The sequence below is a fragment of the Dasypus novemcinctus genome, chromosome 30 (assembly GCF_030445035.2).
Source record: "Dasypus novemcinctus isolate mDasNov1 chromosome 30, mDasNov1.1.hap2, whole genome shotgun sequence".
In the NCBI taxonomy this organism is placed as follows: Eukaryota; Metazoa; Chordata; class Mammalia; order Cingulata; family Dasypodidae; genus Dasypus; species Dasypus novemcinctus.
Genome location: NC_080702.1, coordinates 30,355,774 through 30,375,086, shown reverse-complemented (window position 1 = coordinate 30,375,086; position 19,313 = coordinate 30,355,774). Strand labels below are relative to the sequence as shown.

General features: G+C 43.8%; 1 protein-coding gene across 7 annotated transcripts in view; it reads right to left on the bottom strand.

Moving 5' to 3' along the window:
• Positions 1 to 522: 522 nt before the first annotated feature.
• Positions 523 to 19,313, bottom strand: part of ZNF333 (zinc finger protein 333) — a 34,669-nt gene continuing 15,878 nt past the window's right edge. For 6 of the 7 annotated variants that reach the window (XM_071212769.1, XM_012530626.3, XM_023582792.3 and 3 more), the window contains 6 exons: positions 18,820 to 18,907; positions 10,787 to 10,875; positions 9,651 to 9,777; positions 8,558 to 8,656; positions 7,915 to 7,991; positions 1,141 to 7,331 (listed from right to left, as the gene is read on the bottom strand). In XM_071212769.1, the coding sequence (XP_071068870.1) occupies positions 6,315 to 7,331; positions 7,915 to 7,991; positions 8,558 to 8,656; positions 9,651 to 9,777; positions 10,787 to 10,875; positions 18,820 to 18,907 (1,497 nt within the window). In that variant the 3' untranslated portion in view covers positions 1,141 to 6,314. Of the gene's footprint in view, positions 791 to 1,140; positions 7,332 to 7,914; positions 7,992 to 8,557; positions 8,657 to 9,650; positions 9,778 to 10,786; positions 10,876 to 18,819; positions 18,908 to 19,313 lie in introns of those variants that run through there. The other variant, XM_071212770.1, reaches the window with a different exon arrangement.

Genomic DNA, 19,313 nt, shown 5'->3' with positions numbered 1-19,313 from the left:
ATTAAAAAAAAAAAAAACACCTCAGGGAAGAGGACTTGGCCCAGTGGTTAGGGCGTCCGTCTACCACATGGGAGGTCCGCGGTTCAAACCCCGGGCCTCCTTGACCCGTGTGGAGCTGGCCATGCGCAGTGCTGATGAGCTCAAGGAGTGTCCTGCCACGCAGGAGTGTCCCCGCATAGGGGAGCCCCAAGCGCAAGGAGTGCGCCCCGTGAAAGAAAATGCAGCTTCCCTAAGAATGGTGCCACCCACACAGAGAAATGACACAAGATGACGCAGCAAAAACAAACAGATTCCTGTGCCGCTGACAATAGAAGTGGACAAAGAAGACACAGCAAATAGAGAACAGACAACCGGGGTGGGGGGGAAGAGGAGAGAAATAAATAAATCTTTAAAATAAATAAATAAAAATAAAAACACCCCAAAACCCAGTGGCTTAAAGCAGCATTTTCGTGTGCTTATGATCCTGAGTTAGCAGTTATGGTGGGGGGCTCGATTGCGGCTTCAGTCATCCGATGCCTTGCCAGGGGTTGGACTGTTGAAGATGGCCTCACCCCATCTCTGGCACCCCATCAGCTGAGCCTCTCTCTCATGTGGTCTCATCCTTGAGGAGGCTGGTCCAGATTTCGTCACACCTTGCTCTCAAGAGTCTAAATCCCACATGCAATTTTCACGCCTCTGCTTGTGTCATGTCTGTTAATATCCCGTTGGCCAAAGCAAGACACATGACCAAGCTCATATCCAAGGGGTGGGGAAATAAATTCCACCTCTTGATAGACATGGTAGCATCACACTGCAAAGAGATGTACACAGAGAGATGGAATTATTGTGACCACAGTTGCAACTATCTACCCTAGCATCACTACTCATTAGGAAATGCAAATTAACACCCAACGAGAAAGCACATGAATACAGCTAAAATTATATTGACTGATAATTCCATGTGTTGGCAAAGATGAGCAAATGAAACTTCATTGTTGGTGGAAGTATAAAGTGTTTCAAATGCTTTGGGAAATGGCTTGGCAATTTCTACTAAAGCTGAAAGTGGGCCTAAGGATGTGTCTATCCAATGACCCAGCAATTCCGCTCCTAGCACATACCCAAGAGAAATGTGTATGTATGTGCACAGTAAGACAGTACAAGAATATTCACAGCAGGTTTATTCAGTGTACCAGAACGTGGGAAGAGCCCAAGGGTCCACAGAGAGAAGAATGGATTTTTTTTCTTCATTTCAGCACATTCAAGCAATCCTACACAGCAATAAAAAGGAGTAAAATACGGTAGATACAACAACAGAGATTAATTCCACAGACACTACAGTAAGTGAAAAAGATAGACACAAGAAGTTATACTGTATAGTTCCATTTATATGAAAAGGAAAAATATTTATGGTGATACGGTACCTCTGGGGGAGAAGGCTATTGACTGGAGAGGGGCACACGGGAACTTTCTAGAGTGATGAAGTATTTTCTATCTAGATTTAGGTGGTGGTTAAATGAGTATAGACATATATAAAATTTAGTAAGGTGTACATTAATAGTTATCTACTTTACTTTGAGTAAGTTACACCTCAATTTAAAAAAAATTTTAACACAAAAGAACTCTGTATTTTATACCAGGCATGCAATGATGGTTCAACACAGGAAAATCAATCAACATAATATATCACATTAATAAATCAAAGAAGAAAAATCACATAATCATCTCCACTGATACAGAAAAGGCATTTGACAAAATACAGCAACCTTTCTTGATAAAAATATTTTAAAAGATAGGAACTGAAGGAAACTTTCTCAACATAATAAAGGTTATATGTGATAAACCCACATTGTACTCAATGGCAAAAGTCTGGAAGCTTTCCTGTTGATACTGGGAAGAAAACTAAGATGGCCACTGTCATGACTGTTGGTCAATATAGTTCTAGAGGTTCTAGCTAGAGCAATAAGAAAAGAAAAAGAAATAAAACACGTCCAGATTGAAAAGGAAGTAAACTTTCACTAGTCAAGATGACATGATCCTATACCTAAAAGTCTTGAAAAATCTAGAACAAACATACCAGAGCTAATAAATGAGTTCAGCAGAGAGGCAGGATCAAGATTAACACACAAAAATTGGTAGTGTTTCTATACAATAGTAATGAGCAATCTGAGGAGGAAGTAAGTCAGGAAAAATTCAGTTTACAATAGTGACTAAAAGAATCAAATATTTAGGAATAAACTTTACGAAGGATGTAAAGCATTTATATTCAGAAAACTACAATTACTGCTAAAAGAAAACAAATAAGACCTAAATAAATGGAAGAACGATTCCATATTCCTGGATGTCAAGACTAAGTATCAAAAAAAAAAAAAAAAAAAAAAAGACTAAGTGTCATTAAGATGTCAACTCTACCCAAATTGGTATACAAATTTAATGCAATCCCAAAAAAATTCTACCAGCCTTTTTGAGAGATGGAAAGCACAACTATCAAATTTATTTCAAAGGGTAAGGGGCCTGAATATCCAGAAATATGTTAAAAGGGAAGTTAGAGGACTCTCACTTCTGGATTTTAAATCACATTACCTAGCAAAAGTGTTAAAAAAAACAACAACAACAAAATACCATAGTACTGGTGAAACTGAATTGATGATTCAGATACTGACCCTCACATCTATGGTCAAGTGATTTTTGACAAAGCTGTCAAGCCCATCCAATTGAGACAGAACATTCTATTCAAAAAATAGTGGTGGGAGAATTGAATATCCATAATCAAAAGAAAGAGGACCCCTATCTCATACCATATACAAAAATTAACTCAAAATGGATTGAAGACCTGAATACACAAGCTAGAACCATAAAGCTCCTAGAAGAAAATGTAGGGAAACATCTTCAAGACCTGCTAAGTAGTGAATTCTTAAACATTATGTCAAAAGCATAAGCAACAAAAGAGAAAAATGGATAAATGGACCTCCTCAAACTTAAACACATTTGTGATTCAAAGGACTCTGTCAAGAAGGTGAAAAGGCAGTCCACTCAATGAGAGAAAATGTTTGGAAACCACATATCTGATAAGGATTTGATTTCCATGCTATATATAAAGAGATCATACAACTCAACAATAAAATGGCAAGCAATCCAATTTTAAAATAGGGGAAAGATGTAGACACTTATCCAAAGAGGAAATACAAATGGCCAAAAAGCACATTTTTTAAAATGTTCAATATCACTAGCTATAAGGGAAATGCAAATCAAAACTACAGTAAGATATCATCTTGCACCTCACAGAATGGCCATTACTAGAAAAACAGAAAACAGTAAGTGCTGGAGAGGATGCGAAAAAATAAGAACACTCTTTCACTGTTGGTGGGAGTGTAGAATGGGTACCGCCTCTGTGGAAGACAGTTTGGTGGTTCTTCAGAAGCTAAATATAGAACTGTCATATAATCCAGCAATCCCTCTAATAGGAATATATCCAGAAGAACTGAAAACTAATGTGAACAGACATTTGTACACCGATGACTATAGCAGCATTATTCACAATTGCCAAAAGATGGAAACTCGAGTATCCATTAACTGATAAATGGGTAAAGACAATGTATAAATGTATAAACATACAATGGAATACTATGCTGCTGTGAGAATAAATGAAATTGGGACACATTTGATAATATGGATGAAGCTTGAAGACATTATGCTGAGTGAAATAAGCCATACACAAAAAGATAAATATTGTATGGTCTCACTAGTATTAAGTAAATGCGAAGAATAAGTACACTGATTTAAAACCAATGGTATAGCTTACTAGGAGACAAGATGAGGATTGAGAAGGGGTACTGATGCTTAATGTATATAGACGTTTTAATTAGCTTGACTGTAAAAACGTAGAAATAGAGTTGATGGAAACATATTATAATGAATATAACTAACACAACTGGTTTATAAATACGATTGTGGCTGAAAGGGATAGTCTAGGAATGCAAATGTCAACTGAAAGAAAGCTAGAGAATAATATAGGGACTGAATAACACAGGGAACCCAGAGGTGGATGAGATTGTGATTAACAGTACAAATACAAGTATATTCTTCTATGAACTAGAACCAATGTACATCATTACAAGGTGGTAAGACTATGGAGATGCATGGGGAAAACAATTTATGTAATTTAGGATAATAGTTAACAGTAATAGGTAACAGTAATAGTTACCTTCTATCAAAGGTAAAGAAGTACTGTGTTAATACTAGGGGGGTATGGAAAAAATATATCAAAATGTACACTATAGACCAAAGTTAGTGGTAACAGTCTTATGTTCTTTTATAATCTGTAACAAATGATCCATAAAAATATAAGGTGTTGGGAAGTGGATCTGGATCAACTGATTGGGCTCCCGTTTACCATACGGGAGGCCCTGGGTTTGCTTCCCAGGGCCCCCTTGTGAAAGCAAGCTGGCCTGAGCCCATGGAGAGTTAACCACCCATGCCCGTGGAGAGTTGGCACAGCAAGATGATACAACAAAAGGAGACAAGCAGACACAGAAGAACACATAGCAAATGGACAGAGAGAGCAAACAGCAAGCAAGTGGCAAGGTGGGGGGGATAAATAAATAAAAAATAAATCTTAAAAAAATGTGAAGTGTTGGTGGAGGGGTGGTGGATGGGAATTCTTGCACATTTGCATGACTTCTTTCTCTAATAAAATTTTTTTAAATGAACCCTGTAGAAACAGTAAGAAGGGAGAAGACCCCGCTGCAGTGAAGCAGAGTGGTTGAAAGCATGGACCTGGCAAGTCAGACCATCTGGTTTCCAGCCCTGAAATCTTCCACTTATTATTTTCTGGGTGACACCGAGTAACTCACCTCAACTTGCTAGGCCTCTGCTTCCTCATCTCTAAAGTGGGGATAATAATAACACCTCCCTTGATGTGTCATTATGAGGACTAAAATAACTTAAAAGGCACAACCTTAGGGAACAACTAGTCTACATTACTAGTAAGCTCTAAATAACTATTTGCTGTTATTATAATGAATAGTTGAGTATCCACTGCTAGGGAGAAAGATGGTCACCTTTTAAGAATAAAAGCAACAATTCTTTGGAAATATAGAATGTTAAAATGTTTGCATTTAATTCCATTGTTTCATAATATATAAAAATTTTTAATTGAAGGAATTAGAAGGATTATTCAGCAATCCAGAAACAGGGTGGGAGAGATTAACATACTTCTCTCAGTAAATGATAAATCAGAGACTAATATTTACAAATTTGTGAGTTTTTTTTTAACACAAACAATATGCTTGGTCTAGTGGATCTATGTACAATATCGTACATGATTTCAATCACACTTGAAACATCTATAAAACTTGATCACCTACTAAGTGTATCAGTTAGGGACTGCATTCAGCTATAACAAACACTCCTGCCTAGACACACACACACACACAGACACACACAGAAAGTGTCTTGCACCAGTAAAAAGTGTTTGCTTTTCTTTTTCACTTAACAAGATATCCAGAAATAAACAGTTCAGGGCTGGTGCAGCCATACACAGTGACCATGGCAGAGACAGGACCACTGTGACTTCTGGCCACACATTTCTCAGCCAATGGATTCCATCCTCTTGCTCACAGGATGGCTCCTCTAGCTCTGGACATCATGTCTGCCTTTACAAAAGCAGTAAGTGGAGAGATCAAGCCAATTCCTTTCCAACAGCTTTCCAGAGCCACAGTCAGTAGTTCTCATACTGGCCAGAACTGAGAGGAGCAGGGACTCCCATAGCTGCAAGAAGGCCTGGGAGATGTAGGTTTTTTCAATAGTGCACATTACAAACAAAACCCAAATTCTTTTGTAAGAAAATAAAGGGGAAATTTGGGAAAGCATCTAGGAGTATATAACTCACTAGACCAAAGAGTAAATCTCAATGAACATTTATAATTCAGTGACATAAAAACCACATATTCTGATACAATGAAATTAAATTAGAATCCAATATGAAAAAGGAACCAAAAAAACATCCACATCCATGCAACGAACTTTCCAGAATAATAGAAATGCTCTATAATCTTGAATGAGGTGTTGGTTACTTATATGTATACATCAGACTGATCCAACTGTAACTTAAGATTTATACATTTCATATAAATAATTATACCTCAATAAAAATGCATCTGTTTATTGTGATTAAAAATCTAATTCCAAACTCACGAATACATGATCATGGAAATTAAGACAATATTTAGAATTAAACCAAAATGAAAATATTATATACCAAAGCATGTGGTGTGGGTCAAAGAGTAGTAGATAAAACAATTATAGCCCTGAATGTTTACATTTTTAAAAATTGGAAATTAATTAGCAAGGGGTCCACCATACGAATGAGACACTGATAAGGGAAAGCCACTATTCATAACATTTGCTCTCCCAGTGTGAATCCTTTTGTGCACACTAAGTGAAGAGCTATGCCTGAAGGCTTTCTCACACTGATTACATTCATAGGGTTTCCCTGAAGTATGGGTTCTCACATGCACAATAAGGTGGGAAGATTGGCCAAAGGCTCGTCCACATTCCTGACATGCATAGGGCTTCTTGCCAGTGTGAGTTCTTATATGTTTCCGAAGGGATGAGGGTTCACTGAAGGCTCTCCCACATTCCGGGCACGTATAGGGCTTCTCTCCAGTATGAGTTCGCATGTGACTCTTAAGAGTTGAAAGACGACTCAAGACCTGACCGCAAGTACCACACTCGTAAAGTTTCTCCCCAGTATGTATTCTCTTGTGCACGTTGAGATGTGTGCTCGTCCGGAAGGGTTTCCCACACTGATTACACTGGTAAGGTTTCTCTCGAGTGTGAGTTCGCATATGTGTCTTCAGAGATGAGTGTTCCCTGAAGGCTTTCCCACACTGACTACATTCAAAAGGTTTCTCTCCGGTGTGGGTTCTGACATGACTCCTAAGTGATGAAGGTTGATTAAAAGCTTTCCCACAATCCTTACATTCATAAGGTTTCTCTCCTGTGTGGTTTCTCTGATGCAAAATCAGGTTAAAGTTCCTTGTGAAGGTTTTTCCACACTGATTACACTCGAAGGGTTTCTCTCCAGTATGAATTCTCATATGTCGCCTGAGATTTGAGGAATACTTGAAGGCTTTTCTACATTCTTGGCATTCGAAGCATTTCTCTGCTGTATGAGTTTTTTCATGCCGAATAAGGTCAGAGCTGTATCTGAATGATTTTTCACATTCAGTACATGCATAGGTTTTATCCCCGCTATGAATTTTCTCAGGCACAATTAGGTGGGCACTTGGGAAGAAGCATTTTCCACTTTCTTTACATGCACAGGGGTCCTCTCCAATATGAATTTTCTGGAACTGAAGAAAAGATTCAATGCTGTTAAAGGGCTTACTCAATTCACTACGTTTACAGAGTTGTTTTCTGGGTGAAGGTTGCTCCTGTCAGGTAAGGAATCCATGAAGACCAAAGACTTTGTTACATACAAAGATACTCTCCCCCATGTGAATTTTGTGTATAAAAAAAGAAACATTTGTACATTTGAATTTTTTACCATTTTCAGTACATCTGTACTGTTTCTATCCCGAGTTTTCTCAAACTGAACAAGGTGGACACTCTGGCAAAAGGTTCTATTGTTTCATTACTTTCATGAAGCTTCTCAGATAGAGAGTTTTTCTGAAAGGTTTAAAACTACAAGTTTTAATTCTTGATACCTGAGCCACATTTATGAAAATGGCTACATGTGGGAAATCTGTGAAGACAGAGTCTTGATGTATGTTTAGAATTTTCACCCAACTCATGACCTTCATAGACTCTCTCCCAAGAAGCTGAGTTCTCTTGGGTGAGCACTACTTTCTTAAAGCCCTCTCATGGTTTTTGTGCTACTTTTCTAACTTACAGCAACCCCACACTTTTCCAACAATAATTCATTGTGAACCTTACCCTTTCCACGCCAATGGACGGTATCATTCCAAAAATGTTTTGGGTAGGAATTGACTCTGGGGGTTGAAATTGAGATCCTGAAACGAATTAGTGGGGAAAAATTAAGTACACAGAGAAAGGAACTGTGGGATCAAGACAACAGAAAAAGCAAGCATTACACATAAGGATTTTTTTTCAAATACTGACCCTAAATATGGGAAGAAACTGTGAAGGGGAGGAATGCATCAAAGAATAAAGAAAAATGTTAAGGTGTCTGGTCATGTGAAGAGTTATGAAATCATAGAAACAAGAAATGGAAAGGGTAGATAATATATTAAGAATCTGATGAAGATTAGGACTGATGTTGAAAAAAACTATCAGCAAGATCATATAGTGAGAGGAACTAGATAAAACATATTCATTGAAATATTAAGTGGAACGAGGAAGCAGGATAGGTCTTCTATAAAACCAGAGTAAAGTATATAAAGATAAAAAGGAAAATGAAGAAAGAAAGCAAAATGTGTTAAAGGAGTACACATCAAACAGTCCCAGTCTTCTCAATCAAGGGCATTGGAAATGTTTACCTGGTGGACAATTTCCAAATTTAATGCTCTCCTTACCGACCAGAGCTATCCACAGGGATTCTTATCTGTCTGGTGCCCACCTGAACAGGTTCCTTGGAAGATTCCTCTCTTGGTGTTCCACAGCAGCTCTTCTCTTTGCACCAAATGGGAAATCATACTGGATTTGCATAGTTGGTATCCTGTTTATGGGAAAAGAACAAGATAGGGGAAGTCAGGGCCCTTCCACAAAACTAGAGGCAATATTCTGATGTCTTTATGGGGTTCTGGAGGTAGGAGAAGCAAAACAAGCCTGCCTCAATTCTGATGAACGTAGTAAATCTCTTTCATTAAGAAGATAAAATACAAGCTCCCTGACTGGGTCTCAGATGACACTGCGGTTCTCCAGTCCCAGGAACCCAGAGCCAAGCTCAAGTACACATTGGAGAAGCCCAGAAGCTGGCGTTTAACCATTGAGAAAGAGAGGGCAGAGGCTGTGTTAGAGGTTTGCAATAATTAACAAGCTGTAGCTCAGTTCCCCCATGTGCACTGGGGAAAGGCAAACCCCCTCCTCCATAAGCCTATGGGTCTGAGGGCACGGCACTTCCCCAAAGGTCAGACAAAGACACCACGTAGAGACGGGAGTAAAGGGAGATGGAGGCCTTCACTACCTGCATATTTGAGAGAAATGGAAACCTTCACTACCTGCATATCAAAGGGAGATTAAAAAACCCTTTACTCACTACAGATCGAAGAAACACCCGCTCCGCCAGCATTCCAAGAAAACCTAACTCCCTAACCCACTACCCTCTAGCCACGCAAGGGAAAATTTCCACCTCTAGGGCTTCCTATTGGACCCTGCCCCTCACTCAGACCCTCAGCCCCCTCCCACCAACTGTCATTTCCCCACCTAGGGAAGTTCTGTATAAATGCAACTCTCCCCCTTCCAGGAGTGGGCTGAAGTCTATTCTTCAGACCCCCTCCATTGGGAGAACTTCCCAATAAACTTTCTGCCTGCAATCAGTCTCCGTGTCCCAGTGAGCGCCGTTCTTCTCCAACAGGCTGGATCTTCATTTCCATGGGGAAGCCACTAAACTGTAACTCCTCTTCCTCTTCACCTCTCTATTCCCTGAACCAGCATGGTTCCTGGAACCTGTGGGTGCTGGGTCAGTGACCAGAGTGAGGGGCCAGCCTTACCCACTGCAGCCAGGTTCCTGTAGTTCTCCAGCATCACATCTCTGTACAGGCTCCTCTGAGCAGGGTCCAGACACACCCACTCTTCCTGGGTGAACACCACGGCCACGTCCTCAAAGGTGACTGATTCCTAAAATGGCATACCCATTCCAAATCAGCCAGGGACCACCCCTCACTGGCAGATACAAGAGGACAGTGGGGCTGGCAGGGCTGGGGAAGGGAGTCCCCGTGCTCAGGACTTTCAGGCTGGGTTCTGAGGTCTCCCAGGATCTCCTCCTTGCTTCAGGCCTCAGGAGTACTCTGTCTATTCTTCATTCCCTGCGTTGACAGCATCAGGAGGTGTGGTTTCAAAGGCCTCTACTTTGTCAAGGATAAAAACCTCTCGCTCAACAACTAGCCACAAAGCCCTTCCAGTTTTATTCCCCTCTAGCTCCAGGTGCAGGAGATCTGAGTATGTTGCAGGCAGGACAAATATCTGTTTGTTCAATGAGATCAAAAAGACTTTAAAACAGGGAAGCAATTGTGGCTCAACTGATAGAGCATCCGCCAACCATATAGAGGGTCCAGGGTTCAAAACCAGGGCCTCCTGGCCTGTGTGATGAGCTGGCCCACACGCAGCGCTGATGTGTACAAGGAGTGCTGTGCCACGTAGGGGTGTCCCCCGCATAGGGGTGCCCCACCCGCAAGGAGTGTGCCCCGCAAGGAGAACCACCCCATGCAGAAAAAGCGCAGCCCACCCAGGAGTGGCACCACATACAGAGAGAGCTGATGCAGCAAGATGATGAAAAAAAAAAAAAGCAACACAGTTTCCCAGTGCCACATAACAAGAATACAAGCGGACACAGAAGAACACACAGTGAATGGACAGAGAGAGCAGACAACAGGGGGGATTTATTTAAAAATAAATCTTTAAAACAAGGACAGTTTCCATTCCCGATGTTGAGAAGAATATTGCACTCGTACACACATGGGGAGAGTCTGAATGAGGGAACAGGATCGTTTTCCAGGCTCCCTCCCACCCGCTTCAAGAGGTCCAGAGCCCAGAATCTGGAGACCAGTCAAGAAGCTCCAGGAAGAGAACAAGTTCAGCCTCCAGGCCCAGCAATGTCCTGCTGGAGCAAGAAGGATTTCAAACTTACCTGCAAACAGGTGGTCAGCAACCCAGGAGCCAATGCTTCTACCTCTGTGCCCTTCCCCTGGAGACAGGTGGGCAGCTGAGCAGGCTGAGCTGGAGGAGAGGAGGGAAGACGTGAGGGTGGGAGTGTGTGCCTGCCCCGTGTGCACACGCGCAGGCCTGGAGGCTGCCCCACCCCGTAACCACACATGCACACAGGTACACACAGTCATACACACATGCACACAGACACACACATGTACACACATGCATACACAGACATGCACATACAGGCATAAACACATAGGCATCCATACAAACACATGCACACACATTGCAACAAACACACATGCATAAACAGACACATGCACCCATACACACACACACACACACGTTCCCTCCATCCCACATCCCAGGAGCCACTATCTGAATTCACCAGCAGACCCTGAAGCTGTGAAGCTCCTGCCCCCAGCACTGACACAGCCTTTGGACAGCTTTCCCCCATAGCTGCTCAGCCCCTTCCACTGCCTCCAATCTGCAGGGCTGGTATGGACCCAAGGACTCACCACAAGAAGGGACAAATGGCTACCACCCATGACCCTGCCGGTCAGAGGCACATGTCTTTACCCTTCTGCCTCCAGACCTCAGCCTTCCCGCATCCCCACCACTCTCCTCTCCTGTCCCCAACAAGCCACCGGCTCCCTGGCCACATCTCCTGCCTACTGATGGGCCTTTCCCCTGGGTATTTAAACTCAAGTACATCTGATCTCTGACCCCACTTTGCCCTCCAGCTACCATTCTACCGCTTTGTCCCTCTTTAGTGGATTGAATGGCGTCTCAAAAAGCCACGTTCAAGTCCTAATACCCCAAACACGAGCTTATTTAGCAAGAGGGTCTCTGAGGATGTCACCAAGGTAAGGTGAGCTCACACTGGGGTAGGGTGGGCCCCACATCCAATGACTGTGTCCTTATAAGAAGAGGGGACTCTGGACACAAGGTATAACTCAAAGACGGAGGCAGGTACTGGAGGGGGGGGACAGCCACAAGCCCAGGACCTCCCGGCGCCTCCAGGAGCTGGAGGAGGCCAGGAAGGCGGCCTCCCAGAGCACAGCCCTGCCGACACACTCAGTTCAGACACGTGGCCTCCAGAAAGGTGAGAAAATAAATGTCTGTTGTTTTGAGCCTCCCAGTTTATGGGACTGGGATACGGCAGCAAATTTACCAACGACTGGCTCAGATTTCTCCACCTGAGCGTCTAAGGGTCCACGAGTGAAACTTTTCCAAATGAGCTCGTCATCTTCTTCCCAAAGCTCACTCTTTCCCCGCTGTCCCCATCTCATGAAGCAACATCCCTGCCTCCAGCTGCTCACAGTGGAAATCTCACCCCTCTCTGGCACCCGACAGACCTATTAATGAATCTTTAAAACTCGTTATGGAGTTGGACTCTGGAGTGTATAAGTAGGTGGGAGACAGAACGCGGGCTGATATGGGGCAGCTGGTGCTAGATGTATGGAGAACGTTTAAAAAGGGCGATTGTAAATCAGTGGTAATGGACGGAGTCGGGAGTAGCACATTATAATGAGTATAACAAACACTTGATTTATGGATGTGATCGAGGCTGAAATGGGTAATTTAAGGAGGTTCAGGTTAGTTGGAGGATAGCTGGAGGATAATATAGGGAAAGTATATCAGTGATTTTGGTGGTAGGATTGTGGCTAATAATAAATACAGGAAAGTCCTACTACAAGATGTTTGTTAAAAAATATGGTGATACATGTGGGGCAGGTTGAGCACCTGCTTCCCACATGGTAGCCCCGGGTTCGGTTCCCAGTGCCTCCTGAAAAAAAAAAAAAAAAGAACCGACAAGCAAATAAATGAAAAAACCAAATCAGGGAGTTGATGTGGCTCGGTAGGTGAGCAGTGGCTTCCCATATACAAGGTTCCAAGTTCAATCCCCAGCCCCAATACCTCAAAAAAAAAAAAAAAAATGGTGATACATGGGAAAAATACAATTAATGTAATTTATAGACTAGAGTTAACAATATTGCAACCTTTCTGTAGCAAAAGCAAAGAAGGTATGTATCAGTCCTAAAGATCTAAAAAAGAAGACAGGGTTTGGTTTTATGAGATATGAATATGGTTAAGCCTTTTCTTCTCTTCTTCCTCTTCTTCATTAACAAGGCCTTGTTGGTGTCATTTAACCAACCTGTGCTCATCTGTGTTTCTTTTTGAACACTGGGGAACAATTAAGTTTGTTTTTAGGATTAGATGAGATAAAAGTGCCTGGGCAGAACTTTTTAGAAGTAACGCTTCCAAAACTTGCTGAGCTGCCCTTTGTCTGTTAGTTTATTATTTGAATTTGAAATAAAGTTTGAAAAAAAATCAAAAATTTAAGAAATTTTTAAAAATCAATGTGACAATATCTCTACATGGAATCCTCACCCCCCAAACCTCTCACTTCCCACCCTGGCTCCAAAAAGGCTAACTCCTAGGTCCTCCTTTTCTTTTTGTGCCACTTAAATGGAACTCCCCAGTGTCCAGAAACCCTTCTCTTCTCTAAAAGGACCTTCTCCCTTTCTTCACGGCCCTTTCCTATTTGTAAGCGGTATCTCGTTGTTTTTTGGTCGCCCTAAACGGATGTAAGCTTTGAAAGAACAAGCCTGGACTTTTCCTTTTACCGCTCCATGCCCCTCCTCTAACGCCGTGCCAGTCCATAAATGCTCCACTTCGTCTGGTAGATGAACGAATGCAGGAGCCACCAGATTATCTCAAGTCAGCTTCCCACACAAGACAAACCGTTCAACTCTTCCCCGCTGTGAAGAAACCAGCTACTGTCGAGGCTGCTCTGCTTAGAAACACCTATTTGCCAGGTCGGCCCTTGGCTGGCATCTGGGAAGTAGGATTCTGGGAGGGTTCTTGCCAGTCCCCAAAATGCAAGAGGTACTCACTGCTCCTGCAAAGAATATTTATGCTGAAAACCTGCTATCTGCTGGGGAGTTGGGAGTTTGGGTATGTGCCAGGCAGAGGGTACCTCTGCGACCAGCCCCCAATAAAAACCCCGAGCGCTGAGTCTCTAGCGACCTTCCCTGGTGGATGACATTTGACACGCTTCATCGTGATGTGATGCTGGAGGAGTCTGGTATGTCCTGTGTGACCCCGCCAGGGGAGGACGCTGGAAGCCTGCACCTGGTTTCCTCCAAACTTTTCCCAGGTGCCTTTTTCCTTTGCTGATTTTGCTTCATATCCTTTCCCTGTAATAGCTTAATCCTGAGTCCTCCTGCTGAATCACTGAGGTTGGGGGTGGTCCTGGGGACCCCCGACACAGCTACCCCATACTCAACCCCCAAGTCCGGTTCTATTCCTGACTGCCTCTGCCCACCACTAGAATCCCCCGAGACCACCCTGCCTCCACCCAGGGGCTGGAGATTGTTAAAACCTCAGCAGCGTCATGCCGCCCACCTCAATGCCCCACTGGCTACCCAGATGACTTAGAATGTGTGCCCATTCTTTCCCCACCCTTCTAGACCCTGCACCATCTGGTACTGATGCCCCTCCAAGCATCCCACCCCACCACCGTCTGCTCCCTCTGCTCCCACCACCCACACCTTCCGGGGGTCCCTGGCCTCCCTGGGCCCTCTGCTCCCTGAGGGATTCCAAGGATGCTGTTCCTCAGTCTTACATCCTCTCCAAAGCTTCTCCCAGCAGCCTGACCCTCTGCCAGGCAAAATGACCCAGCAGCTGTTAGGGTCTAAGCCAGGGCTTCTCGGGAGATGTTTGGCCACCTCTGGACATTTCTGGCGGTCACGGCTTGGGGATGGGGGGGGTACTACTGGCATCAAGCAAGCAGAGGCCAGGGAAGCTGCTCAACAGCCTGGAGTGCCCGGGACGGCCCCCACCCAAGAGAATGATCCAGCCCCGATGTCAGCAGTGTGGAGGCTGAGGGACCCAGCTCAAGGCTGCAATAGCTGTCCTTTCCCGGAGCCCGCTCCCACCCAAGATGAAGTCCTCATGTTACTTGTCCCATTGCTTCTGGGTCTTCATTTTAAAATCTGACCACCCAGCCAGACTATATTTTTGTTTTTGTTTTAATTTATTTATTTCTCCACCCCCCCCCCCCATTGTTTTGGGCTTGCTGTCTGCTCTCTGTGTCTGTTCATTGTGTGCTAGTCTTCTTTTTCGGAGGCACTGAGAATTGAACCCGGGACCTCCCATGTGGAAGGGAGGCGCCCAGTGTCTTGAGGCACCTCCTCTCCCACTTGTTGTATCTCTCGTTGTATCTCTTCATTGTGTAATCTTGTTCGTATCTTTGTTGCGTCATCTCGTTGCGTCATCTCACCATGCCAGCCCATTGTGTCAGCTTACTGTCTTGCTCATCTTCTTTAGGAGGTATCAGAACTGAACCTGGGATTTCCGTTGTGGTAGGCAGGTGCCCAACTACTTCAGCCACCTTCATTCCCCCAGACTGTTTTTATTTGTGATTATTTCCTGGTATTGATCTCATCACCACAAGGTGACAGTCATCATCCCTTCAGGAGTGATGAGGCCAAACCCAACCCAGAAGGTTTACCAAAGTATAGAGAGGAGCGTCACCTGCATTAAGCCTAAGGAATGCCTCCTGTCAATAATACGATAGCAAACACAAGGACATACGGCATTTTTTAAATAAAAGTTTATTCTTACTTCAAAATCAAACTGTAAGGACACAAATTGATATACGCACACCAATGTTCATAGCAGCACTATTCACTATCTCCAAAAGCTGGAATCAACCCAAATGCCCATCGACAGATGAATGGATAAATAAAATGTGGTATATACATACAATGGAATACTACTCAGCTATAAGAACGAATACACTACAAACACATGTGATAACATGGATGAATCTTGAGAACCTTATATTGAATGAAGCAACCCAGGTATTGAAGGAAAAATACTACATGACCTCAATGATATGAAATAAGTAAACCAAGCTGTCTCAGACAACTGGAGACTGAATAATAGGCTTAAAGGAATTTGGGGGGTAGAGGAAGGCTGCGAGCTGACACCTACATGGGTGAAATCTATGATAAGCTTGAGGGAAGTATTTGTACAGGGAAGGGATAAAATGGGGGCATAGGGATACCTTTGGGTGGGGTTGTGTAGGGTTGAGGGGGGCTGGGGATGGGAGGATGGATCAGACGGCCCAAGAAATTGGGGGGATGGTGGGGGAACATTTGAACATAGGAGATTGTCAGGTATGTGATTAAAATTATAATGTAGAGAAAACTCTTTTAAAAATATAATATGGAAGGTTACCTGTTTAAGATGCTTAAGGGGGGACATCTGACATAGGGCAAGCGTCTAGGGACTGTGTGAGAGCTCATTTTGTCATAGTGGGTTATATCATTGGATGGAGACCCATACAATGAGAGCGAAGGTATACCCACACCTGGGGAGGACTGAGGTTCTCAGAGGGAACTGTATCTCTCGAGAAAATTGGTGGCTCCCAATGGGTTAGGGCATTCAAGTGTGTCAAGCCCTCAACATTGTTGCAAGTATCTCTGAATATGTTCCTTCAAGTAATGAAGATTGATTGTTATGGTGGGCCCTGAGGGGAGGGGGAAAGAGGTGTTGAATACATGGAATCAGTGTGCCTGTGGGGCAATGGAAGTATTCTACAAGATCATGCCATGATGGATATAGGTCATGTTAAATTACACCAAAAATGTGTAAAAGTCTATAGGCTAAAATATAAACCATAATGTGAAACAAAAGGTAACTAAAAATTTAGAAAATTGTATAGTCTAAAATACAAACCATAATGTAAACACAATGGAAGCATGTTTGAAAGCTATTATGTCAATAACTGTACATCAGCTGCAGCAAATATAATATGGACATGTAAAAAGAACATTGCTGGGGAAGGGACAAAGGGTTTGATGCTGGATATGTGGGAGTACCATATATTGTATTACTGTGATCTAAAACTTATGTGAAGACAAACTTAATAATTAGGAAGAAAAAAAAGGATGCAAAAACAAAGTTTTTTCATTTTTTTATTTTTTTTGGTACCCCAATTTATTTTTCCTTTATTTTTCTAAATTACTATGTATTCTATATCTAACATTTAAACCCAACACTGTATCCCAATTTATTTTTCCTTTATTTAATTTTTCTAAATTACTATGTATTCTATATCTAACCTTTAAACCCATCCCTGTATTCCATTTTACTATTAATGGAACCTGGCAATATATTGGGCTTCCTTTTTGAAGAAGTTTTAGACTACAGAGAGGTTCCTGGCCAGGGGAGATCTATCACATTCCCCAGTGGAAACAGCAACAATCCCCCCAGTGCAATGGCAAAGACCAACAAAGATGGATGGTCCAACGATGAGCCCTCCATACAGATGGCTCCGATTATGAGCCTGTGTGCCTGAAATATGAACTAGGCCTAGAGCTACAGGGTGCCTAAGAGTTACCTCCTGGGGGCCTCCATTTTGTTCAAATGTGGCCACTCTCTAAGCCAAACTCAGCATGTAGATGCCTTGCCTTCCCCTCAGCGTGGGACATGACTCCCGGGGATGAGCCTCCCTGGTGCCAAGGGATTACTACCAAGCACTAGCTGATAATGTAACTAGAAAAAGACCTTGAATAAAGGGGTCAACTCAGACTGGCAGAATATCTCAGCCTACATGTAATATCAGGTGTTAAAAATTGCTTTTTAACTTTGAATAAAAGGGAGAAATGGAAAGGACAAGTAAGTTTATACGGCTATGAGTCTCCAAAAAAAGTCGAGAGGTCATCAGAGGGGTGATGCTTACGCATGACTCAGCAGGGTACCAGAGATAGCCAAGGTAGATGGAAACCCAGGTGCTGGTTCTCCTGAGCGCTGCAGAGTCCCACAGGTTCTATGGTCATAACAGATAGCTCTGGAGTTCAGGGCCATGTCAGTTGGCCCTACTTTGGAGTTGTGTTCCTGAGTATGATGGAGTTGGACTCAGATATGACCTTTCCTCACATGCCTCTTCTGTTACTTTTACCAGACCTGTGGTTGGTGTTTGGGTTGGTGTATACTCAGGAGACCTGAAGCTCTGGACTAAGCATGTGAGAGTCAGGCCCTGGGCCTCTGCGGACTTGCAGCTCCTACCCTCTGGTTTCTTGGACTTAACCTGGCCAGCTGACAGGGAGGTGAAGAAGGTGAACCAACATACCAGGGAGCCAAGAGTGCCTACAGTTGCAAGCAGGAGAATTGCATCCATCATTCATGTGGAATCTAAGCCCCCTCTTGATGTAGAGGGGGATTGGACATAACCATCCCAGGGTCCACAGGATGGAGGAATAGAGTATGGATTAGAGTAGACTTACTGATGTTCTGCTGGGGAACGACTGTGATTAGTAAGGGAAGAAATTGTAGTAGTGATATGGAGAGGGTGACCATGGTGGCTGCTGACGGTAGGGAGATGGAAGAAGAGATATGGCATTCTCAGGATTTGGAGTTGTCCTTGGTGGTGCAGCAGGGACGGATGCTGGACATTTGTGTGTCCTGCCGTGGCCCACTGGGTGGACTGGGGGAGAGTGTGGACTACAATGTGGACCACTGTCCATGTGGTGCAGCGGTGCTCTAGAATGTATTCGCCAGGTGCAGTGGATATGCCGCGATGATGGAAGAGGTTTTTGATGTGGGGTGGGGGATACTTGGGGACCTCATATTTTTTTAATGTAACACTTAAAAGAAAGTAAAGGAAGAAAAAAAAAAGCAAACTGTGGGAAAGCAGAGCCTTGCAAAATAAAACTCAAACGTTATTTGGCCTCCAGGATGAAGTATTTTCCCCATTTCACAAAAGTGGCTTTTAACTTCACTTTTTAAAAAGCTCAGTTAAAGTCCACCGTCATTTTCGGTGGACTTTTTCGATGAAATGAAACCTGTTTTTCCCTGTAATTCACTGTTTTGGATGGGGAGGGGGGGGATTTACTGTCAGGGTTTCAGTCCACAATCCTTAGACTGTGAACAGCCAGAGATTACGGCATCAGAGCAAGGCCCACGGTGGGAGGAAATGGAAGTCAAGTCACTCACCGGGACGCCCGGACACCCACAGTTCAGGGAGGCCCACCGTGCACAGGGGGGTCGCAGCGCTCTGGATCCACCTGGGCGCCTTCAGTCCCTGGTCAAAGCCACAGAGGTCACAGGTTAGTTCACAGAGCCGGTGGGATCAGCCCACACCTGCTGGCCCCCGTGCATTTGCCTGGTGGGTCCTGCTACAGGGAAGAGGCTTGATAAGGCCGACACACCCTCTATGCCTTGATGAGATTTATCTAATTCTCAAGTAACAGCAAGCTACTCACTGGGGCAGAATTTCAGCTCCCAAGGGGGGACCCGGGGAGGGGGAGGTGTTCACCCAGCAGTGAGGGAGAGCACCCCTGGAGCCTGTGGGCAGCAGTTCCAGGGCCCCACAGGGGTTCGGTGGCTGCTGTTGGCAGGGGGGCAGCAGGGGGCCGGGGAGGGGCAGCCAGGGGTGCGGGGACTTTGGAGGTCAAGGTGCAGGGCTTGCTGGTGAATGGAGGTGGCAG